Below are 24481 nucleotides of genomic sequence, written 5' to 3' on the forward strand. Positions count from 1 at the left end.
GTCCACAGTGGATGAATTTCTACCCAGTGTAAGACAGATCATGAAGCCAAGGAAGGCCTTGGCCAAATTATTGGCCATTGTTGGGCCTTTCCATTTAAACTCCAACCTTCAGAGATGGTTCTCATTCGGAACCTTGGTGTTTCAATCTACTCCATGCACTGGGACTAAAGTGAGGCTAGTAGGAGACCTAAAGCACACAATGTGAAGAGATATTCATTCTCCAAGTACTGCAAATTCAGCCAGCACCAGCATGAATCTGAGTGGGCCTTTGCTTCCCAATCCTTCTTCCATAACCACCTGAAACCTTAAACTCCCAGAGAGCAGACACTGATAATCTAAATTGGCTAATTCCTTTTCTCTCCCCGTCCCCCTACCCTATCACCCCAGCCTCTACCCCAGTCTCACAGTTCCTAGGCAGTATTGGGTTCACTGATGTTGTGTGCTATCCAGTAGATTCTGAATAATAGAAACCCAATAGGAAAGAGCAATGATGTCATTCTAGAGACTAAGGTGTATTTGATCCAAGCCATGGTCTTTGCAATTACTTGCTATGCATCGCAAAACTTGATAATGACTAAGGATGTTAGAAGAATTGATGCATTTGGAGTTGTGGTCCTGGAAAAGAGTACTGAATGTATCATGGGCTGCTAGGAAAACAAACTGGTCCTTCCTGGAGAAGGTAAAACCAGGCTGCTCCTTTCAGGAAAAGATTTTGAAGCTCCATCTGACATATTTTAGACATGTTGTAAGGAAAGACCAATCCTTGGAGAGGATGGAGGGACAATGCAAGAAAGGAAGACCCTAGATGAGTTGGATTGACTCAGTGACTAGGGTAATGGGGGCTAGGTGTGTCAGAGACTTATTATTTTTTTTAATTTTTTAATTTATTTTATTTTTGTGTGCGTGTACCGTCAAATCAGATCTGACTGTTACAGGAGGAGATTGTCCCTCCTTCCCCGGCAGAGCATCTGGTGGATTCGAACTGTGTCAGAGACTTATTAATAAAGTTGGCTCAAGATATAGAAGAGGGTTCTGAGCTGTTGTACATAGTTTCGCTTTGAGTCACAAATGATTCGACAGCACATAACAACAAGATAGGAAAGAGAAGAACTGCCCTATAGGGTTCTAAGGCAGTAATCTTTATGGGAGCGGATTACCTGGTCTTCTCCAGTAATGGTGAACTGCCAGCTTTTCAATTAGCATTTAAGAGTTTAACCATAATCCTTGGGTTTACAGTTGTTGTTATATGCTGTCAAAACCAACTCATAACTGACCCTCCAGTTTATTAATGGTTCAGATGATGTAAATCCCATGGGAGGAGATTGTCTTAAGTCTCCCTCGGATCAGTTGATAGATTTAAACCTTAGCAGAGCACCTCCTTAACCATTAGGCCACTAGAACTCTCTAATGGATTTACAGTAGGGCCCCAATGAACATTTGTTAGTGAAGATGATTTGCCTATCTTTTTTTTTATTTTTATTTTAATGACGCAGGCTTACATCATTTGAGTTCCTGTGTGTCACAAGACTAGCTTGGTTTGGCCCGTTGTCTAGCATTCCGCAAAGATTTAGAAAATTCAAGTGGAAAGGTGCTATAACTATTTTTAATGCCACTCATTCTTGTATCAGCGGGACAGAGTCCGAGATTCTTAAGCGAGTTTTCAGACCAAGGAAGCCAATTGCTTTCCAAATGTACATCGAGTGCATCGATGTTCTACTTCATTGGCCTGGGACAATGAGCAGGATTAATCTATTGCTTTTGTCTGTCAGTAAACGCTGAGCGCTGATTGGTCATAGTCCCGGAAACGAAAGGAGGCGTGGACTTAGAGTTTAGGTGTGAGTTTAGCGCGCCGGGGTCAGAATAAGTCTCATGAGCTTGTGATCATGTCGTCTCTGAATTGTAAAACTACTATCTGCGTGGTGTGTTTGGGCAAGCCCAAATACCGCTGTCCTGGCTGCCGCGTGCCCTAGTGAGTGTCGGGCCGGGACGGGAGGCCAGGTAGCAGGGGCGGGAGGTGACATGAGTCGTGGTCTTTGTTGTTAACTGACAAACTTGATTCTTGGTCTCTGTTAACAGCTGCTCGGTGTCTTGCTTCCGGAATCACAAAGGTAAGGTTCTAAGACTCTCTCATCTTCATTTTTGCGTAGAGGAACCCCGACATTCTGCCCCGTGTTCGTCTTTAGGGCGTGGACTCTTTAGTCGTCTATTCTTGTCCGGTCCAAGCTGTTCTCCAGCCTTCTCCCCCCGCACCCCCCTAGAATTTTCCCTACATCTGGATGGGAACGTTTCTTCCTCGGACTTGCTTTCTGGTGTCCCCGCCTTTCCCTGGCTGTGGATCCTTCGCCTCTGCCGATAAATGCCTCACCGAATTGTAAATGACTAAAAACAAAGAATCCCATCTTGCCTTTCTTTCCGTTTCCACCCTCTTTTGCTCTTTTAAGCACTACACTCCTTTCAGCTTATATCATAGCGCTTTGCCACATACCCCCTCACCGTTTGGCATAGATGTTACCTAGTATACTTTCTGTCTCATAGATAATGGTTTATTCATACGGAGCACATTCCAGAGTACCCTTATAGCCAAAGATGGGAACGGAATGGTACTTTCGGCGTAGAAAGAGCCTTGGCGATTTGGGATTCCAAACACTTCTGTGCAGTTTTCTGAGTTCCTGATAGGAACCCCCTAGGGCAATTAGGAACCTCTACTGTTTTCTTGGCAGTTTTTAATAGAAATGTAGATTTGAGTATTTCATTCCCCTGTTGAGTACGTGGTATGATTCTATATCCTTCTTTTTAGGGGACGGTTAAAAGCTCTGGTGACGCAGTGGTTAAAGTGATTGGATGCCAACAAAATGCTGGTGGTTCTAACCCATCAGCTGTGTTGTGGGAGTAAAAGATTTGCCTTTACAAAGACTTAGAGCTGTGGAAACTGTGGGGCAGTTCTGCTTTATCCAGTAGGGTCACCTAGTTAGGATTGACTTGGGACAATAGGTTTGGGTGATAAGTGTTGTTACAGTGTCTGAGGAGGGGTTGGTGGTACTATAAGGGGAGGGGGGAGAGGGAGAGTTCAAGTAAACACCCTGTAGAACAACATGAGACTGTCGTGCACACTGGAGACCTTCCACCCTGGAGGATACCAGTAGTGTCCTGTTTGAGAGCCATTCTCTTGTTCTTCATTACTCTTCTGGTGTCCCTGCCACCTGCCAGCTGGCAATTGCTCATCTCCATCTACTTGATCCTTGTGTTTCCAAAGTCTGGTGCAGGCATAGACCTTTTCTTTTTTCTCTGCCAGGAATATTATTACTCTTTCCATCCAGCAAAGATTCCTCCTCATCTTGTCCCTCTCAGATCAATTTAGATCAGACCCACCTTTGCCTTACCTGTATCTCCACCTGTCATTTGTGATAATGTTGTACATTTACATAGTAACTATACTACCGCTTACAACTAAACTCCTTACAACTGACTCTTTCACCTGTGTGTTCTCAGTGATGCATTCATATTTGGTGTCGGAAACTCTTGAGAAAAATTGAAGTTAAGATGCTGCATAATCCTGGTGAAGACTTTGAGATAGGCCAGGCAGGAGGGACAGAGGCACGGTCTTGAGGTGTGGAAGCGGGGCTTCCTCAACTGCCAGCTGCATGGTGGTTGTGGTTTTTCTTAAACTGCCCTTTGTTTTGATCTCTCACTTCCTTTACATCTGTTTCCACCCCACTCACTTCCTTTACCCATTGTATATGCTTTCTAACCCAAAGCTGGCTTAGGGGATTGGGGGCAGGGTCATTGCAGTGGAGGTTGTATGTCTGAAACGGGTGTCTTTTTCAGAGCAGTGCAACCCTGAAATTCATCCTGAAAAGAAAAAAAACAACACATCACTTCTTATAAAAACGACAAAGCCTGAGGAAAACAAAGGTGAGGCTGGTTGATTTAAAAATCAAGCATACCCACTGACCTTGAAAGGGCTTACAAATAGAGTAAATTGAAAGAAGAGGAGACTCGGCCAGGGCTAGGCTGTCAAGAGCCTTGTGCTTCACTAGGTCACTTTTTCAGCCCGAGTGTCAGGAGTGGAGGCGACACACACGGCCATGGGTCCCATGGGTGCCCATGGATAGGGTACCCATTGTTCAGGGAAAGGAAAATGGAAGCACGGACCTAGGAGAAAGAAGACACTGGCAGAGGTTTAGGGGTGTGGAGTGAGCCGAGCCCTTTGCCCTAAGGTCCGTTCTTTCTCTGTAGAGAAAGTGCCCAGCAGACTCTGAAAATAGCCCTGTCCTCCAGTGCTACCAAAAAAAAATTTTTCAAGGTTCATGACAAAGGGTTGAGCCATTTCTGCTTTGAGAAACTTCCAGGTTGAATTTAGGCAGTGCCAGAGAACTTTTTGCAAATGCTGAAAGCTGAGACGATTTACTTTCAGTTTTTGGTTCATGACAGGGCTAGAACTATGATGCTGGGAGATGAGGTGATAAGGATTGATAATTAGACTCTAAGCCCCAAAACCACAGAACAGAGTGTGCAGTGCATTTGTTAAAAATCACCAATTGTGCTCGCTCTCACTTGCTCTACAGAGAAGTGGTAGTATGGCTACAAGTGCCAGAGAAGAAAGGGTGTTTTTTGTTTAGATCTGGTGTAAACCCCTTAATGTATTGGAGGAGTGTTTAAAATCTGGTGGCTAGGTTTTCTTTTCAGGAATAAGCAGCTGACTATGTTTTTCCTTAGATGATGAGTCATCTATAGCAGATTTTCTCAATAGTGATGAAGAACAAGACAGAGTTTCTCTGCAGAAATTAAAGAATCTAGGTAAGTGTATTCTGTGCTTGTTTATTTCTTTGTCAACTTTTGAGATACTTTTTTTTGAAATTAGAATTTTATTGTTTTGTTTGATTTCTAACTTTTGAGTATCTCTGGGCAGTATTCTGGCCTTATTTTTCAGTCTTCTTTTTTTTCTTAAATTTTAATGAACATTTACAGAGATTTTGGGTTTCCATTCATTCATTGTTGCACTGTTTTCTCTACCCTCCCCCCCCCCCAGTTCATTCCTTTTTTTCCCCCTTAAAAGTCTGTTTTAATTGTGCAATTGCCACAGTGCTTGTCAAAGCCAGTTCTGATTAATCTCCTTTGTCAGTGTGTCCTTTGCCATTCCCTATCACTCCTCCCTGAGAGAGACTTCACCCTGATTCATAAGGAAAAGGGGGTCAGTATTCTTTTAATGTGTTGTTGTTGTTGCTAAGTGCCGTTGAGTCATAGACAACTCATAGTGACCCTATGAACAAAAGACCTGAGCACTGTTCATAGTTTCCTGAGACAAGCCATTTCGGAAGTGGATGCCACTCCTGCTTCCAGGCTTGTTTTAATTGGGGAACTCCATCAAACACTGTCCACCATGGGTAACCATTATCGCATTTGGCACATCATTGTCACAGTGTTCAGCATCACAGCAACCACGAGTTACCTCTGTACAGCAATGCACAGACCAGTGCTATACCAAGTAGAAGAAAATTTGACAAAAACCAATTTAAACCAGGCCTGAGGGCTGCAGATTAAAATCTTGGGCTTGGTAGCATAACTTTCTGTCCACTAGGCCAACGTAGTTATATGTTGTCGTTAAGTGCCATATAGAATGTAATTTTAAAAGTTGTTCAAAACTTAACATTTCCTGCCCTTCCTCTCCAGCCTCCAGTGTGTAAATGCAAAGGGCTTTCACTATATCATAGCTCGCTGAGCACCACTCCCCAGACCCCTAGCCTTGTGTGTTGGCAAAATTTGACCCCTCTTTGAGCACTTGGTTTAAGTTTTCTTTCTTCAGTGAAACATTGGGGTTTTTGTCTCTCAGAATTAGGGCCTTTTTTTAAAAAAAAATGTTAATTTATTTTATTTTATTATTTTTGTATGTGTGTACCGTCAAAACAGATCTGACTGGTACAGGTGGAGATTGTCCCTCCTTCCTCGGCAGAGTATCTGGTGGATTTGAACCATGTGCCTTGCCACGAGGCCACCAGAGCTCCCCACGAATTAGGGCCTTTTTAAACTTCCATCTCTACCTGTTCTCACTGCACTCATTACCTTGTTCATTTTTAAGGGGACTCTGTACATCTGAGGAATTTACTGCTTAATCCACATCTTAGAGAATTGATGGTCAACCTTGATCAGGGCAACGACAAAGCAAAGCTCATGAAAGCTTACATGCAAGAGCCCTTGTTTGTGGAGTTTGCCGACTGCTGCTTAAGAATTGTAGAACCACCTCAGGATGAGGATTCCTAAGGCGGATGATTGTGCTGCTGCCTCCAGCACGTGCTCGTGAAGCCTGCCCCTCCCTCCCAGGACCGCAGCCCATGTTCCAGGATTCCGACAAGTTGACACTGGGGCTTCACCACAGTTGACACAGAATCATGTTTCAGGCTGGTGAGATTACATAAAGTGGTGAATCCCTCATGGAGAAAATTCCACATCCAGATGATTGTCATTGTCTTAAAATATTTTATTTCTGGAATAATTATAATGGACAATATTTTTACACCTGTTTAAAAACTTGAGTAGTGTTATTAAAAATCAAGATATAGTGGTTTTATTGTACATATCATCATCCTTGGTTTATGATTCTTCTTCATTGCTTAAATGGTTTGTTAAATACTAAGGTTTCATCCCTTTTTAAGGAACTAAGTCTGAAGTTCCCAGCTGGAACAGTGGAGGCTGCATCCTGTTTTCTGCCGAAGTGCTCACGGGCAGCCAGGGCTCCCCCAGGATGGACACTTATACGTTTAGTGCTGAGTTTACATGTGGATGTAGTGATGGTCTGGTAACTCTAAACCCTGACAGGCCCACTGGATCCTTGTCACTGCAGCCCTGGCTCTGAGGCTGGGGCTGGCACATCCTCACGTGCATTGTAGTCACTCTGGGAGTAGTTTGGCAGCAGGGTGCTGATCAAATGTCTTTGGCAAGGCAGCTGGCAGGAAAAGGCCGCAGAGAAACAAAGGCACCAAGGATCACCCAGCCAGGGAGGGCAGAGGTCAGGGAGTGATCACACTTGGATCAGCCTGTGCTTTTCCAGCAGAATCTGATTAAAGCCAGTAACATGGTAGGGCGAAGTTTCAGGGCAGATGTCAGCATGGCGCAGGGGAGACTTTCTGCAGTGAAACTTTATCGAACCCTAGGGAGAGAGGACCATGACTGTTACAGTGGACAACTCGAAAGCAGTATTCAAAATAATGACATTTCATAGTTACTTGGTGTTGAGATAGATGAGGAAGCTCTCCCTCCTTCATAGGACTATCAGCTGTCATTCCTGGGAGATTTCATTCAGATTGAGACCTGTGGCAATCCCTCTGGTATGGAAAGACAAGGTTTCCTTCCTAGGCCTTTGTGAACTTCACATAATCCTTGCTATGACCATTTGTCATAGGTCAAGAGTATTAACCCCATTTTATAGATTAATAAATGGAAGTACCCAGAATGAGACATGGCTTAAACAAGATACCACAGGCAGGACCTGGACCCTGTCACTAGCATACATACCCTTCCTCAACCATATCATTTAACTATGTTACAATGACTTCCTGAGTGCTGGCGAACTCTTCTCTGGCTACACATAACAATCCAGGGGCCTTGGACCAGTGCCTCACTTGCCATTTCCTCACCTAGAGAGGGAGGTGACCCACACTGCACTGTGCTTTATAGATCCTGTGATTTTTTCCAAATTAAAAGTTTACAGCAACTCTTGTGTCAAGAAGTGTATTGGCTCCATTTCCCCAATAGTATGTACTCACTTTGTGTCTGTCAGAATTTGGTAATTAAGAAAACGTAAACACTGGGAAACAAAAAAACTCACGTGCCTTGCTGTATCATGATATTTATTTATTTTGGTTATTTGGAATTGAACTCACTATGCCTGAGGTATGATAAAATTTGAGATTAATAATGCTAAATCCAGTGACGTTTGAGGAATAAGCTGCCATTGTAAACATGGTAGTCTACCTTGAAATGGACTAATTAAGATTTCAGAGGACCTGCTTAGGCACAGTAATAATACACACAGAGGCTCTAGAAAATTCCCAGCTATAATGATGGAAATGACTGAGACATGTAGGGTTGACCCAACAGGGCATGGCTCAGTCCTTCCCCTTTAGTGGTAGAGGGATGACACAGAGTGTCAGGACACTCCATCACACACACTTACCTGAGGCAGTGCTCGTATGGAAGTGACACCAGCCTGCTCGTGTTGTGCAATCTGGACAGCATTGTTGCTGGGCCTACTCAGGGGAAGCTGAAGGCAGGCCCAGACCACTAGTTTCCTCTGAAAGCCATGCACACCCATGGCTGCATTGGCCAGGACCAGTCCCAGGGGCCAGAGGCGGACTACTGCACTCAGGAACCTGGCTTCCAGGAGAGGCAGCGGGAAGGAGCTCACGGAATGGGGAGGTGGAGACAAGCATTTTTCCTCTGCACCATCCAGTTCTTTAGAAGCAAGAGAAGCCATTCTGATCTATGAAGAAAACATCCTCCGTAACATTAATGGACCCTCTTAATGGAAACTAAAACCATCTTTAACAAATCAGCTTACTAAGGTGAAGAGGGGGATGCTTATTGAGATAATATTGATGCTTTTAAGTTACAACTCTATGATTTTTACTGTTACTTAATGCTCTTTTACTTTCCTAACAACCTACAGTGTAGGTGACATCACTCTCATTCTATATACAGGGTAGAATGACTTGCCCAGAGCAAAACCCCCACCCTCTGCACACCCTGATACAGGAGCCAACACTCACTCTCCACTTCTGCCATGCACGCTTGATGATGGTGGCAGCTGTGTGGAGCCTCTGGATGTGTTTCCGAGTTAACCAGGAACGAATGGCTAAGGTATTTTCCCAGCAACAGGAAAGAGAACAAAATGAAAGTAAGCTATTGGTACACGGAGCCATAAGTCGGGAGTGATTTGATGGAAATCACTTTTTCCTTTTTGAAGGTACTCAACTGTTGCTGTTATAGTGACCCTGCAGTGGGTTTTCAGAGGCAGTACATTTCCTGAGAGGAGACTGCCCATATTTCTCCTGAGGAGCAGCTGGTAGATTTGAGCCACATACCACATTACACTAATTTACTGACAGTGATTCCCACTGAGCTGTGGAAACGCTCTGGATGAGTAACGGTGCAGAGAAATCCTAGTAGACGAGTGGAGCCATGCACTTACCTGTGGAGTCTGGGACCATGAACTTCAGTATATGGGGACTCAACGAACAGTTTCAAAGGCATCCAGACCCACCTGCTGGCCTGGAAGGAACTCTGCCCTTTCCTGGTCCACCCCCTTACCTGCTTGGATGAGCACGGCGGCCCGCCTCTGCCTCTCCTGCTTGCAGTGCAGGTAGTGCCTCCAGCCAGCCTGGATGCAGCGGGCACACTGCTCTAGCACCTGGGTACGTCCAAGTTCCAGAAGCTCCAGCTGGGAGAAAGAGCATTCACTGAGGTCCTGAGCCTTCCCCCACCCTGTCCGGCTGAGGAGAGCACGGGGCCCCAGTGGTCTCTGCTTTGCATCCCCAAACCAGCTCACCGTGGAGTCAGTCATGAACACCTTGGTCCTGCCACAGAGCACCTGGGCTGGTGTGGCCTCAGTGTGGTAACTGAGTGTGGCTGCTGCCTTGGTTAGAGCTGGTAGAATGTGGAGAATGTCCTGGAGGACAGGCTGCAGTGTGGCCTCCTCAGCACTGGGAAGCCTTTCTGGGTGGTAGAAGACAAGGCCCATCAGCTCTTGGTCATCTCGACAAGTTCCTGTGCATCTTCCCCTTGTCTGGTCTCAAGCGGGCTCTGGCCCCTGCAACACTCATCTACCTCTTTCTTTGCTGTTCTCACTTCTAATAATCCCACCTTTCTGTCTTTAAGGCGAAGGACTGTCCTGGACCAGGGCTCTGGCTGTTCTGAGGAGTCCTGGAACCTTCACTGTGCCTATTCCTCATGTCTCCATTCCCATAGGGCCTCTTGGGTAGACAGGCAAAGGGTACTTGATGCCTGTAGAGCAACTCCTTTCAGCCCAGGATTCCAGGTGCTCAGCATATATTTCCAAGGCCCCCAAAACCCTGAGGCAGCTGGGCCCCTCCCTAAGCTCAGGCCCCACCCTGCCAAGATGGGCAAAGGGAGCAGAAATGTCAGCCCTGCATTGGCCCAGCAGGCTCCCCAGCCTATCCTCCTCTGAAGGGGAAGGTTTACCTGAGGGCTCTGACCACCTTTAGCTGCCAGTGCCTCACTGGAGACAGAGGCTGACAAAGGAGACTGCAGATGAGAAACAGCAGCAAGATCAACCAGGGACCAGGGGGACTTTGGGCACAGAACAGGAGGCAGACCATAGAGAGAGGAGAGAAGAGGGGACGGGAGGAGAGAAGGTGGAAGAGGTAAAAGGAAAGTGACTGAAGTCTGTCCAAGAGGAGAAAGCAAAAATTGTCTTGGTGGTATCTGGTGGGCCCCAGGTTATGCTATGTGGGGGGCATAGTGGCCTGGGGTCTTATGCCGGCCTTTGGCCTCTTCACCTCTCCCTGGGTTGCTCCAATCCCTTCCAAGAGCCTCAGATTTCTATGTGCTGACAATGAGGCCGAATCAGGCCACAGCAAGGTCTTAACACTCGCCCATGTGCCTTCAATGGGTGACGCTGGGACAGATCAACGGCGTCCCGCTGCTTCTCTTGTTCTCCTCACTGTCCTGTTCTCTCCCTCTGTATCCAATCAGCCATGCATCATCTAGCTGATTTCTGATCTTAACATTTCCTGATGGTGCCACACCTCTGGCTTCCCTCTGCCCCAGCCTCCCACGCCATCTCCTTCTCGGGTCTTGCCTCACTTCGATGGCCCTCGATGGAGCCCTAGGGAGGTTGCCAGAAAGGATGAGACTGCTGTGGGTACACCTCTCTTATCTGAGGTGCCTTTCCAGCTATCTAGAGAACTGAGTTCAGAAGCCTTGACCTGTCACTCTAGCCTCATCTGTGCTATCCTTGCTCTGTGTGTATGGCACTGAGCTCCTCACTCGTAGAACTGTCTCACCATCCCAGATGTTTGTTTAGATTAGATCTGACATGGAAAAGCCCTTCACTTCACCTGCTAATCCAATTTAATCTCAGCACCTCCTCCAGGAAGCCTTCCCTGATTCCTACCTCTCCAACACTTCCTATAGCAACCTGTCTGCCTACTTTCTATACAATTTGGCTTTGTTGAGCCTGTTTCTCCTAACTGAACCCACAACTATAAGCGTAGGTATATGAATCCCTCAGTTTGCCTTGAGGGAGAATGGATTAGGTGCTCCATAATGCTTGGCTATGTGAAAAAATGACAAATGAACTCCACTTACCTGAATGCCTTTGGGCAGGGGATGTGTCAGGATGGAGCCATCTCAGCAATTTATATCGTTCCACAAAATTCCGGTGAGAGACCCTGGAGCCCAGAGCAGATGGGAGAAGAGTACAGAGTGACTTCAACTGTGAGCCAGACCATAGCTCTCAGGCCCATCGGAATTACCTTCATTTAATCTGCCCAACAACCCAGTGAGATGTTGCCCTGACTCCCCATTCAACGTAGAACTTCACGATGAGGTTGCTGGGGCTGCTCAGTGATCTACCATTGTAAGCTGGTTGGTATCTCCCCCCCCTTTTAATAGTCCTCCTTGGGGTTTGCAGCCTGCCTCCTTCCAAAGGGGCTTACAGGTATCTCCCCAGACAACTGGACATGTGTCAGAGAGGGTGATGGGAGACTGGCTGGTTACGGCTCCATGGAACTCAGCTTCTTTCCTCACTGATATATTACCAGAAACAGTGCTTGGACTGAGACAGTGCACAGTGAGAGACTGCATGGACCCGGAGCCAGTGTGGGACCGCTCGATATTACAAGCTAAGCACAGGCTCAGGGGTGCTTACTGCTCTGCTGTTGTTGATTGCCTTGAGTCGAGTACGACTCATAGCGACCCTGTGAACAAAAGGCCTGAAGCCCCTTGACAACTACTGACATTTACCAAAGTTCATAGAGTTTTCAGAGGCATGTTGTTTAGGAAGTGGATGCCACTCCTGCTTCCAAACCTGTCATAGTATGTTATTGTTGTTACGGACTTACTAATCTACAGGGAACAATTTCACATTTTTTCACTACAGCAAAGATTTTTCTGGGTCTGGCTGGCATCGGCCTCTTTCTCAACTCCATAGTACTCTCCTCCAGAATCAAGGTCTCTTTTCATATTGACAGCCCCTTACAGGGATGGAGTGCACTTGGAAACATGGGCTTACAAGTACACTAGGGATGCTTACCTTACTTACTGGACAATCTGTCCCTGCCCTGGCCTTCCAGACTGACTTTTGAGACCCACCTCTTTCTCTTCCACTCTACACCCCATGGCTGTCCAGCTTTTGCCCTGCACCTGCAGTGACCTGCCCACTCACCGAATGGGGTAGCCAGCAGCACTGATGTGTATGGTCTCCACAAGGCCACAGGCCTCCAGCTGGCTCAGAACCTGTAGGGATGGGGACACAGGGTGGGCACCTGCAATATGTTGTTGTTGTTGTTATATGCCGTCGAGTCGCCTGCGACTCATAGCGACCCTATGTACAACAACCCTAAACTCCGCTCTGTCCTGTGCCAATCGCACTGTCTCTGACACTCCCATCCCAATTACCCCAGTCACTGAATCAATCCACCTCATAGAGGGCCTTCCTCTCCTGCGCTGTCCCTCCACCCTCCCAAGAATGATGTCCCTCTCCAAGGACCGGTCTCTCCTCACAACATGTCCAAAGTATGTTAGACGGAGCCTCAGAATCCTTGCTTCCAAGGAGCCACCCGGTTTAACCCTTTCCAGGACAAATCTGTTTGTTTTCCTAGCAGTCCATGGACTGCAATATAGGGGCCAGTAAGCCCCCAAATCCCTCCAGCCTTCTTCCAAGGCCCTGGCCAGCAAGCATTTACAGCATTTGCCAAGGCTGGCAGTGATGTGGGTATACACTGGGTCAGTGAGAAGTCAAGGGACAACACAGGAATCTCTTTTATAGAAAGGGTCCTGGGAGTTCCCAAGTCTCTCTTATTTATGCATGGCTTCAGATACAGCCACTGCTATGTCTCATCACTTCCAGCAGTGCTGAGAAGCCACTAGCTCACAACAAAGCTCAATTTTTTTCTTTTTTTATTTCATAGCTGAGAGGCAAAGTGGTTTTATACTATGAAGATTTCTCTGTGACCTGAACCAAAGTCTTTATCACAGAGCAGACTGGGCCGGCAAAAGACCTCAAGGCCTCATACACCAGCTGACTGTGGATCAATTTTTAGCATCTCCAGCACCCACCCCTCATCCATAGCCCTCAGAGTCTGTTACCAGGAGCTAAGGGTGGCTGCTAGCAAGTCAGAACTAATAATTAAAAAAAAATATCTATAGTCAGAAACCACTTCATTATGCATTGACTGTAAAGTTAAGCACATTTTCAGTCTGTGCTGTTTGCACTGACCACACAACCATCCATGACAGCCCTGCCAGAGCAGGTAAGACACTAGCCCTCCGTAGTGTCAGAACCAGCCTGAGAGACCCACCCCCAGTCACTACATTGGAGCTGCCTGTGCTGCTAGTCAAGGTCAACTACCTCTTCTTGGATGAAGGTCTGTGCTTGGCCCTGGCTGTTTGGCTTGATGCAGCGAATGTAGTGGGGTGTGGTTCTGTGCAGGACTTGTAGGAGTTCCTCTAGGGAGGCCTGCATCGAGGAGAGATGTGGGTCAGGCAGTGTTGGGGCTGCCTGGGAGATTAGGTGGGCCCTGATTAGTGGTGGGATCAAATCCTTCTAGCCATCCTTGCCCCAGGACCGGATCCTCACATGCCCTGGGGATCTCACAGCCAGCGGGTGAGCACTGAGCATGCACAAAGCCCACTGCTTTCACATCTATAGCTTCTCATTCTGCCTCCAGGGATCCCCTTTCTGACCTGTGATCCTTCACCTGATTGTATCTAGTCTGAGCTTTCTCTCATTTCCCTCCCCAGAGCAACCTTCCCAGAAGGGTGAAATCTTGAAATTCTCCTGCCATTCATTTAGACAACAGCTACTAACATTAAGCCCCCTCTTTGTGCTATTAAAACTGGGTGGGATGGGGAGAGAAGTGCAGCAATGAATGAATGGAAATCCAAAATCTCAGTAAATTATCATTAAAATTATTAAAATAAAATAAAAATTAAAAAAAAAAACAAAACCAAAACCCAAACAAAACTGGGTGGGAGACCTCTACTGTGTAACCCACAGGCCCCTGGGGTTCTATTAAACCAGCTATAGTCTATAGTCCCTAGCAAACAGCAGCGATCCTGGAAGATGCTTTCACAGATGATCCTATGAAACAGATGAGTGAGCATGAATAGGTCAGCACCACCGGACCCACCTTGAACTTGGATACCACTGTCAACTTGGGAGCCCTGCTCTGGCCAGAGGGCTCCTCCTGAGATTCCTCCTTCAGATTGGTAGGAAACAGCACCTTGAGCAGGGGGTCCTGGGATTGCTGCAAGAGTGTGGTCAGCTCAGGAGGTACAGGATCCTATTGTAGAAGTGAAAGGGCAGCAAGTGAGTGCACGTGAAGTTGATGCCCCAAGATAATAACAGGCAGGTAACTCGTGCCCACCTTAACCCCAGAAGATTAAGGTTTCCAGGACCAGAGAAGAGTGGGTACACTGGCTAGCCAGAGACTCCAATCTAACAACCCAGAGAAGAGTGGGTACAACTGGATGGCCAGAGACTCCAGTCTAACATGAATTATTTGTAGTCAGGTCAGGCCTGGACTAGCTGATAACTCAGGCAGGTGGACCCCAGATGATGGTCTGGATTCTGGGGGACGATTAAAAGAGAGGACACAAGATTGGAAATTCAGTCTCTACCTCATCCAGGCTCCCAGGCTACAGGCAATGCTCACCTTGTTCTTCTCCACCAGGCCGGCAGTGAGGTAGCATACAGGCCCTGCGTAGTGCACCACAATGAAGCTGGGCTCCCGGCTGAGCTTGTTCTGGCCAAGGTAAGGGCTCTCGGCCAGGGCACTCTCGATGCGTGTCTGGAGCTGGGCTGCACTGCTTGGTCGGTTAAGGCGGCACTCCTGTGTGGGGTAGCGCCAGGCAGTCAACCGGGGAAATGAGAGAGTCTCACCACAACCCTCAGTCCCACCCGGTGGCCTCTATGGCAAAAGAGTCGTCTCCAGGATCTCCCCAGGCATCACAGTAAACCTCAGAGGCAGGGAATAATGTAGGGACTAGCAAACCCATTGGGCAGGACATGGGACAGTTATCAAGGCCCAAGAGAAAATCCAAAGACCAACTGTGATACTTAAGTCACTGGTTGTGCCACCTCACCTCATTTATGAGGGAGCAGATGCTGATGGGGGTCCCCTCGATGAGATCCAAACAGCGCTGGTTGTCCTGGTAGTTGACAAATGACCACTCTAGGCCCTCAATTGCATATTCTTCCTAGAGGGTGGGATGGTCAGAAGGTAACTGTGGTCTAAGGCCTTTCAGTACACAGAGAATGAACATCAGAGAAGGAAGCAAGGGTACCAGACCGATCTTGGTATGGCTGGACCCAGGAAGAGATCAGAGCATCTCAGGGAGGGACCACTGGACCCGCCGCCGCCTCTCCTTCTGCAACTCTCACCTGCTGAGCCCTGAGGTAGTGAGCCACAAAGTGCTGCTGTAACTTCTCATTGGCGTAGTTGATACACAACTGCTCCAGACTGTTGCTGGGAAATGACTCAAACCCGTACACATCCAGAAGGCCTGTGAGGATGGGGAGAACGCATGGGGCCACTGTAGGGAGCAGGTGGGGTAGGGAGACTGCAGAAGTGCAAAGTGGCAGAGCTGAGCTGCTGCCAAGACCTCATGTTAGGCCACCTGGGGAGAAGGGATGGGCAGGACACGCAGATGTGGGTGGAGTTACTACACCCCCCCCCTACCATAGACACCCAGAGTTGTCTCCATCTCACCCCAGGAACCCTCAGCACCTAGGAAAGACAGAAAAGTCAAAGGAGATGTGAGGGCTAACCCAAGGTACCAGGCCCAGTTTGGAGGAGCTAGAATTCTCAGGTCCCTTTATCCCCTTCCTAGAAGGGAACCAGGTGTGAGGGAATATATGTTCTGCACTGAACCTGTTTTAAGGACCGTGGTCTCTTCTGCCCAGTTGGTACCTAGAATTCCACCATCCAGTGTGCAAACTTCACAGGTGCCTTTGAGCTTCACCGCCTCCCCTGCCTGACAGCACTGCCCGGGTGTCAATGTCTTTTGCCTCAGTCGTGTCCCATGTCTTTCGTAATCTAGCTCACCCATCTGCCCTACCCTGCTGGTTTAGAAAGGCCTTGGAGAGCTGGGGATGGGTCAGACATGGGTACTGCAGAAAACAGAGCTTTTCCTCACTTTCTGTTCTGTAGCTGCCCCATCACAGTGAAGGTGGATGAGGAGACTTGGGCACAGACAAGGAAAAGGAATTGCCCAGAGTCACAGTGGCCCTGAGGTTCCTGACCCCTAATCCAGGGGTCTACAGCTCTTGGAAGGAATGCTCCTGGCAGGGTGAGCCGTGCTACCTATGAAAGTGGTCCACACATCAGGGTCTGCACAGATGCTGCTGTTGATCACCGATACCAGCCAGTCAAACAGCCTGTTAGGGGAGGGAGAGTGAACTCTGGTGAGCCTGAGGGCTGGCCAAATGGCAGCAGCAGCCAGAGGTGCCACACCCTGGAGAGCCCTGCATTCTGAGCTGGACATGTCAGGGGCTAAATCCTTTCTTATTCTGTCCACCAGTCTTGACTTCCTGCATATGCAAGCTATAGTAATGCATGTTCCCAGGGACACATGAACCTGGCTTGTCCTCTGAGAAAGAATGAGCCCAGTACTGACTGGAACCCTCAGACTCATCGAGGGATTGGTCACATGGCCTGACACCCAGCTGGGGTCTTGACTAGAAGGGGCTGGTGGGCAGGATGGCTTTGAAAAGAACTGAGTCAACTGGATTCTCCTGTGAAATTCCACCTGTAGGTCCCAGAGACCAAAGGTTGGCCACCTGCCCAAACTCAGTCCCACACAAATGTACCCGAGTCCCTGGAGATCAGCAAAGCACCTTCCACTCTGGAGCTGCCTCATCCCAGAGAAGTAGTTACTGTACAATGTGACGACATAGACAACACTATTAAGGGGTTTCTTCTCTATAACTTTCCTTAAAGTAATTGCTTTGTAGCTTTTTTCATTTCAGTTTACTTTCTCGTAAAATGGCTTCAAATACTCATTAAGAAAACCAGACGCACCGTGATCAGGCCATTCTGACTCACAGTGACCCTGTAAGTCAGAACTGCCCAGAGGGTTTCCAAGGCCATGACTGTTTACAGACACACACCCGCCTCCACTTTTTCCTCCAGAACCACTGGTTAGCAGGTTCGGAATCACCAGTCTCTAGGTTAGCGGCTGACTGCTCTGCCTTCGGTTTTGCCAAGGCACCTCAAATATTCACTAGAGTTGTTGCTGCTGTTTATGCACCATTCAGTCAGAACCAACTCACAGCTGACCTTCCCAAGGCTGAGAACTGCACGGGAGAATGCCCATTTTTCTCTTGCAGAGCGACTGGTGGATCCGAACCACCTGTCTTTGGGTGGCAGCACAACTCTACCACTAAATCACCAGAGTTCCCACCATCTCATGAGAAGTTCTAATAAATAACAGTGAGTCCTGATTGATGACAACTGTGTAAAATATCTTGGTCAGGAGCTAACTTGGTGATTATCACAGTCAATTTATCTGCTTATTTTTTCAGAGATGTGTAAGCAAAGGCCGTTAAAAGTCTTTGAACTGAAGTCAGCTTAAAAGCAGCGCTAAGAGGCTCTTGCTGAAAGAGTCTGAGCCCAGCTGCTGTCAGCCACTTTCAGCCCAGAGGATCCTGTTCCCAGGTGATGCCTCTCAGGCTCCTGGTTCTTTAAAAGGTTCTTAAAAGTGGAGGATACCCAGTTACCCATATATATATATATACGTACACTAATATCCTGTTCCATAATTTCAGAGGACTCTGGGCCCCTAAAGTACTTGTCAGAACTAAATTCAGGATTAGAAACCAAACCAAATGGTCCAGACCTGTGGCATTACTGTTCCTGAAGCTGCGGCCAAATACCACAGGGAGGGGATGTCCGTGAAAACCCACTGGGAAAAGCCAGGACTCCTCCACGCTCTGGGCTCCGACCTTCTGTGTAGTGTGCTGCCCAAGGCACACTGTGGGCAGAGCACTAGTGTTAGCCCAGAAGAGCACGTAAGGCTTAAGTGAGACAAGGGTGGAGACGGAGGACCCTCCTCATCTAAGGGTCTGGAGCTTGGCCTGCCTACTGAGAGCTGGGGAGGTTTTCATCATCTATGACCAAAGTCAAGGCAGGCTTCAATACTGTAATTGGAGCTGAGTCTAGGCCAGAAATGTGGTAACTTCACCACTTAAGAGCACTCAAGAACAGAGGCCAAGGGCCCTGGCCCACTCTTGACATCTGAGGAACAGGGAGAGGATATGGGTCTGCTTTATTTGGCCTCCCTCACCCTGCCTGATGGTGGCTGGTCCAACCTCAGACAAGGGGAGAGTTTGAGAGCAGGGCAGGGTGGGGCAGGGATACGCCCAGAGGATGGGCTCACCTTGCGTAGACCAGTTTGGCCAGACAGTCTCTTCGGGTGTCACACTCGGCGCGGGAACAAGGCTTCCGGAACACCTGCTGCAGCTGCCTGCCTGCCCGGATGGTTCTGATCCGCAGTGTCTCCAGCAGCATATCCTCTGAGAGCTGCAGCAGTGAGGCCGATGTCCTGACAGAGCCTGGGAGGGGTGGATCCTCCTTAGGTAAATCATCCTCAATCTGAACAGTCCCCACCATGAGGCTCAGGACAGTGACTGCAGTGGAACCTATGACTTCTATGTCCCTGGAGCTCTGGGAATGTAGTAGGTTAAGTGTTGGGTCGCAAAAGGAAAGGTTGTAAGTTCAAACCCACCATTTGTTCCATGGCAGAAAAATGAAGTAGTTCCTTCCCATTAAGATGTACAGCCATCGTAAGATGTGCAGGAAAGCCCCAGGGGGTAAGGAGAGGGGACAGAGGGTCTGAAGGTGGAAGGGGGAAGTCATGGGGTTCCAGTTTGTTGGGCAGAGGGCAGGTATGAAGGAATTAAGAAAGATCAAGTGGGGATCTGAAAAGATGGGGTAATGAGGGAGATCTGGTGGCCTAGTGGCAAGAAGCTGCATTGCAATCTCAGAGGTATGTGGTTTGAATCCACTAGTTGCTCTGCTGGAGAAGGAGGGACAATCTCCTTCTGTACCACTCAGATATGATTTGACAGTACATACACACAAAAAAAATAATAAAATTTAAAAAAAGATGGGTAATGGTAGGCACAGATCAATGGTGATTGGTTTTATAAAATGTCATGTATGGGAATGACTGTATGAAACACAATGTGAATGAAGGAGTGTTTGAAACACCATGTATACAAATTTTATATGCAAACCAATATAAAAATATAAAAAAAAACATGTAAAAAGAATATTTACAGCCTTGGAAATCCTTTTTGCCATGAATCAGAAGTGACCTGATTTAACAGCAGGGGTTCTTTGGAGGGGGTAGTGTTTTTACGTCTCAGTTTACACTACCATATGTGGGACAAATCATATAAACTCTGACTCATTTTCTCATCTGTAAAATGGTGACAAACCTGTCCCCTCAGCAGAGATAAAGGAGTCAGTTATGTGGAATAGAACAGGCAAGATTTAATATTAGTGGTTTAATGGAAGGCATGAGATTAAAAATATAGTTGGAATGACAGTGCAATCATGACTAGCAATAAGCCCCCACATGACCCCACCAATGTTGGGTGATCCTGCCCCTCACATTTGGCACCGTCCATGAGCTGGCAGGGCTGGGCCTCATCCTCTGAGTCAGCAAACTGTGTGTTGCCGAGGTGCAGCAGGCCAGCGAGGACCTGCGAGAGAACAGGGAGTGAGGAGGGCACCTCTTCATCAAGGGCTGGCTTCACCTGGGAGGGCCCTCTTTCCTGATGAAAAAATCATGATTCAGAACAACAATAGGAGCTCCCAACTATTGCTCCCCATCTAAATGTCTCTGCTAGGCACTATATAAACAAGTTACATGAATCATCACAATGAAATTTTCAACAAAATATATGTGGTGTGATGCATATTATAGGCCTGAGGCCACACAGTTGGTGACAAATAAAGGCAAGGTTCAAATACAAGTAGCTTGACTTCAGATGCCTCCCAGCGTGCGTATCTTATTCTAGGCAGGGTCCCTCCACACATGCTCCTGTCTTCTGACCCCAAGGCCCGTGCACATAACCTTTCTCTCCATTGCCATGCCCAGTGGGCAGAGGGACATGCCACCTTCAAGCAGTACTCTCTCCTGGACTCCTAGTGCTGTCCTCTCTTCCTGGGCTTGGCCCCACATGCTGTCTGTCCTTCTCTCCAAGCTCTGCAGGCTGGACACCCTCCCTGCTGGGAAGTCCCCATCTAGAGGTGGAAGTTATTCCCACTGCCTGCCATCTCCCTGCAGTGGCATGTGCCAGCCTCCTAGCCCGCCTGCTCCTGCTCAGTGCTCTGGTGAGGGAGGTGCGATGATAGTCAGTGCTGTCAGCAAAGGCAGCAGGAAGAAGGGAGGCCACCAGCGGAGTCAAGAGACATCCTGTTCACCTAGGCCACCACACATTCTGCGTGGAGCTGAGGGCAGGAGAAAGACTGTGGGACTAGGCAATCACTAAGTCTCATACAAACTCTACCATGAAGAGATGTTTGACCTACGGTAAATAATTTTATCCCTTTTCTTCCCCCAAGTACAAAATGGGAATAATAATATCCATATACATAGGACTACTATTGTAAAAAGTAAGCAAAAAATATTTTCCCATTTTAACACACCTCAGAAATATGTGGCAGCATTATTTTTCTACCACTGTGGTTATATTCATGATGGACTCAAGCACCCAACCCTCCTGGAAGGTCTGAGCTCTGAAGTACACCACTGAGCTCTGAAGATGTCCTGTGAGTCCCTGGCCATCCCCTGACACCCAGGTTCCAGGCTCCAGGCCACACAGAGCTTGACTCCCTGGAGATTACAGAGCAGGGGCCAAAATGCTATATCCACAGGTAAAGAAAGACCCAGTCTAAAGTCAAACAAGGATTTATAAAGGGGCCATCACTGTCTCTACCAAACATAAGTGGTGTGGCTTCTTTTCTGACCTTAAAGATGTTGCTCTGGGTAGGGGTGTCGATGCCCAAATGGAGCATAGCCTCTCTGGTGATCTCAAAGGAATCCTCTGCAAAAGAAGTCAAGCCACAGTTCAAGGTAAGGTGTAAAGAAGGTCAGGAGGGCAGCAAGGCATGAGAGAGGGAGAAGTAAGGTGCCTCTTACCTTCCAAAGCCTTCTCTGGGTTGGGCAGCCAGGTAAAGGTGACCCCCTTGGGGAGATGCCACTGCAGCCGCTCTTCCTCGCTGGCTCCTTTGCAGATCTGTTGGGGATGTAGGGGAGGGGATGAGCTAGGTGTGTGAGGGGAGCCAAGGTGTTAACAGGACCAGGAGTGAGAAACACCCAAAGCTGCAAGGTCTCTGTGGAGAACCCAGGGCAGGTGGGAGAGACAAGAAAAGAAGCAAACCTAGCTCTGGATGTCCCCAAAGTGACACACAGGAAAACATAAACCCCAACCTGGGGGATCCCTGTAGCCAAGGATGAAAGCACCACTCATAGCCTGCAGAGCCCCCACTTGGGAGATGCACCGCTACCTAAGAACATTTTAGTCTGAAAGCAGGAAGGACAGACTTTTCATGCCTGGGAGGAGCACCCTAGTCCACTGTAAGTGCTCATTCTACTGGAGGAGACAGATGCCATTCTGGGAACCCTTGTGATGAGGGTGATGTGGCATCCATCCTAGGAAGAGTCCCAGACTCCAGGACTCTGTGATAAAGGAGCAAACACATGTCCAGGCCAAAACTGCAGGACTAGTGCTGGGGTAGGGATATGGGTGTCTGAGCTCCAAGCCCACCTGCCCTGTGAGGCAGCTGTGGGCCCCACCTGCACAGACCTGGTAGAAGATGTGAAAGTTCCTCTCACTGGAGGCCTGGCAGGACACTCGAGTTTTCTCCAGTAGGTAGGTCTGGACTGCGGCTCCGGTCATCTGTTGGGCCCTGGCACATGGTGGCAAGAGCACATTAGCTGTTCATTCATTTTCTAGCTTTCCATTAGGTACTTACTGGTGTCAGAGTGTAATCCTACAGTTCCGCCCCAAGCTCTTTCACTTAGCGAAAAGGGCCCTAGGGCTGGGTGTGGCATGGGTTGGTGAGGAGTGACAGTGGTCTGGGACAGTCCCCCGAACAAGGCATATGTGAAAAGGGCTGTGGCCTGAGTGCATCACCCTGTGTAGTCCCACAGCAGAGCAGGAACCTCAACTTCAGCTCACAGCCATGGCCAAGAGAGGTGGCTGTTTGACCAGAAATTTCTGAGCAAGGCTGGCCACCAGGAGGAACACACAGACCACGACAGCATACTAGCTCAGGTCACAGTAGCAACAGCTCTCCAGGTCTGATAACAACCCTGGGGCTCACTGATTCTAAGTGAGGTTTGCTCAGAGGTTTGCTGCCCACTGTTACCTGTTCAGCTGGAGCTGGATGAACTTCCCAAAGCGACTGCTGTTGTTATTCCTCAGTGTGCACGCGTTCCCTACAAAGCACGTCTCTGTTAATATTTTCCCCCATCCCTTCAGAGCTTCTGATGGTCAAGGCAACTGCAGGTTTCCTATCTTCCTGTGACTTTTGCTAATTTCCGCATCACAGGAGGCAGGACTAGGAGATGGGTGCTCGGTGTTCAGCAGGTGGCATTAGATTTAGGAGAACTTTCTGGCAAGGCACTGAAACGAGCAAGCCTAGGCAGACAGGGGCTGTCTTCTCTGAAAGGAAGGTGTTAAAAGCAAGCTGTGATTATTGGCTTAGACAGCAGGGCTCCAGTCACAAGCTGGATACTAGTTACTGTCTATCTTTAGACAAGTCTTCTTCCTTTCTGGACCATAAAGAAAAGGATAGAGGGGCTGGATTTAGACTAACTGAGCCATGAGGTCCTCTCAGCACCACCACTGAATGTGCTTAGACAGGAGGGTAACAACAGAATGACATCCGTAAGCGGGAAGGAAGTCTTAAGGGACACCTACCTGGGAAGAGCTTAGGTGTCTAAGCTGGTGAAGGACACACTCATTCTTGTACTGCTAAAGAGAAGGTCTCTTCTCCCAGGAAGGGGGCCACACCCAGAGAACATGGGATGCAGGTGAACAACATCAGAGAAGAACGAACTCACCAAAGGCTTCCATGACAGGATTGGAGTTCAGGATCCGCTGTTCGATCCTCTCTGCAACCTTGTGGTTCTCCCAGGATGTAGGTGAGGAGGCCACCACAGCATAGAACTTCATTAGGCAGCGAGAGGTCCATGTCTACAGCAGAAAAAGCCCTGTGGGAGCTGTGCCCACCAGAATACACTTCTCACTCATGCATGCTGCTAACAAAAGGGGAGTGCTTAAAAAAAAGAGAGGGGTGCTGAACACAACCCCGTGGCCTTGGACAAGTACTTTCCCATCTGTGACCTACGGGTGCTCAACTCTGCTTCATAAGATACACTTAGGGGATCACAGCAACACTATTCATAGATCAGTAGAAACAACTCCAACGTCTATCCGTGGATGACTGGATTCATAAATTGTGGTGTCATCCAATGGAATATTTTGCAGTCATACGAAGGAATGAAGCATTGATACGTGTTACAATATAGATAAGTCTCGAAAATAGTATGGTAAATAAAGAGAGACACCAAAGGTCTTAAATTGTATAATCCCATTTATGGGAAAGATCTAGACTAGATAAATCCATAGAACTCGGAGAAATGGGTGGTCATCAGGGGCTGGGTGAGGGCAGAAAGAGGTTGGGAACCAAACGCTTAGCGGGTAAGATCTTTTCCTCTGGAATGATGTTCTAAATGAGACAGAGGAGATGGCATAATATTATGAAAGTATTAAGTGTCAATCAATATCTCACTTCAGAATAGTTAACCTTATTATGTAAGGTGAATTTCACCCCCGTTTAGAAGAAAGAAACAAAAGAATTGAAGAAGAGAAGGGACAAGCCCCTGAACCTGGTTGCTCAGTGTGTCATATTATATTACATAGGTCTTCTGTGAATAATTCACTACATAGTGACTGAATTAGAAATGTGATATAATTATACATGGAATATGAAGGCAGAGAAATAAGGAGTAAGTCTTCTTCAAAGTTGAAAGGGAAAACAATCTGAGGAGCTAAGGAGGAAATTGTGCCAACAATGAATATTTTTTAAAAAGTGAACTGGACTACTATGCTGCATTGAAAAACAAGGAACTCATGCAATATTATTCAAAATGGGTGACCCTGGAGGACATTATGCTGAGTGAGGTATCTCAGTCACAAAGGGACAAATGCCATATGGTACCACTG

At 47.7% G+C, this 24481-nt stretch overlaps 2 protein-coding genes across 3 annotated transcripts in view; one reads left to right on the forward strand and one right to left on the reverse strand.

Moving 5' to 3' along the window:
* Nucleotides 1–1883: 1883 nt before the first annotated feature.
* ZNHIT3 (zinc finger, HIT-type containing 3) lies at nucleotides 1884–6258 on the forward strand. Of its 2 annotated transcripts, XM_006899457.1 has the most exons (5): nucleotides 1884–1969; nucleotides 2077–2108; nucleotides 3826–3912; nucleotides 4717–4797; nucleotides 6077–6258. In XM_006899457.1, the coding sequence occupies exons 1-5, from the start codon at nucleotides 1884–1886 to the stop codon at nucleotides 6256–6258; spliced, it is 468 nt and encodes a 155-aa protein (XP_006899519.1). The 2 variants fall into 2 exon arrangements, with proteins under 2 accessions (XP_006899519.1, XP_006899520.1); XM_006899458.1 differs by lacking the exons at nucleotides 3826–3912; nucleotides 4717–4797.
* Nucleotides 6259–7015: 757 nt separating this feature from the next.
* MYO19 (myosin XIX) overlaps nucleotides 7016–24481 on the reverse strand; it is a 28605-nt gene continuing 11139 nt past the window's right edge. Inside the window, exons 5-24 of the mRNA XM_006899459.1 lie at nucleotides 23317–23449; nucleotides 22620–22689; nucleotides 22055–22157; nucleotides 21388–21484; nucleotides 21216–21292; nucleotides 19855–19945; nucleotides 18616–18790; nucleotides 16542–16615; nucleotides 15620–15741; nucleotides 15322–15435; nucleotides 14892–15068; nucleotides 14367–14519; nucleotides 13586–13693; nucleotides 12401–12471; nucleotides 11323–11405; nucleotides 9542–9708; nucleotides 9304–9433; nucleotides 8763–8848; nucleotides 8171–8476; nucleotides 7016–7144 (exon numbers count right to left, since the gene is read on the reverse strand). Coding sequence (XP_006899521.1) covers nucleotides 7016–7144; nucleotides 8171–8476; nucleotides 8763–8848; nucleotides 9304–9433; nucleotides 9542–9708; nucleotides 11323–11405; nucleotides 12401–12471; nucleotides 13586–13693; nucleotides 14367–14519; nucleotides 14892–15068; nucleotides 15322–15435; nucleotides 15620–15741; nucleotides 16542–16615; nucleotides 18616–18790; nucleotides 19855–19945; nucleotides 21216–21292; nucleotides 21388–21484; nucleotides 22055–22157; nucleotides 22620–22689; nucleotides 23317–23449 — 2466 coding nt within the window. The remainder of the gene's footprint in view (nucleotides 7145–8170; nucleotides 8477–8762; nucleotides 8849–9303; nucleotides 9434–9541; nucleotides 9709–11322; nucleotides 11406–12400; nucleotides 12472–13585; nucleotides 13694–14366; nucleotides 14520–14891; nucleotides 15069–15321; nucleotides 15436–15619; nucleotides 15742–16541; nucleotides 16616–18615; nucleotides 18791–19854; nucleotides 19946–21215; nucleotides 21293–21387; nucleotides 21485–22054; nucleotides 22158–22619; nucleotides 22690–23316; nucleotides 23450–24481) is intronic.

Source organism: Elephantulus edwardii, unplaced genomic scaffold, assembly GCF_000299155.1.
Source record: "Elephantulus edwardii isolate Elephantulus edwardi_28Jun2011 unplaced genomic scaffold, EleEdw1.0 scaffold00257, whole genome shotgun sequence".
In the NCBI taxonomy this organism is placed as follows: Eukaryota; Metazoa; Chordata; class Mammalia; order Macroscelidea; family Macroscelididae; genus Elephantulus; species Elephantulus edwardii.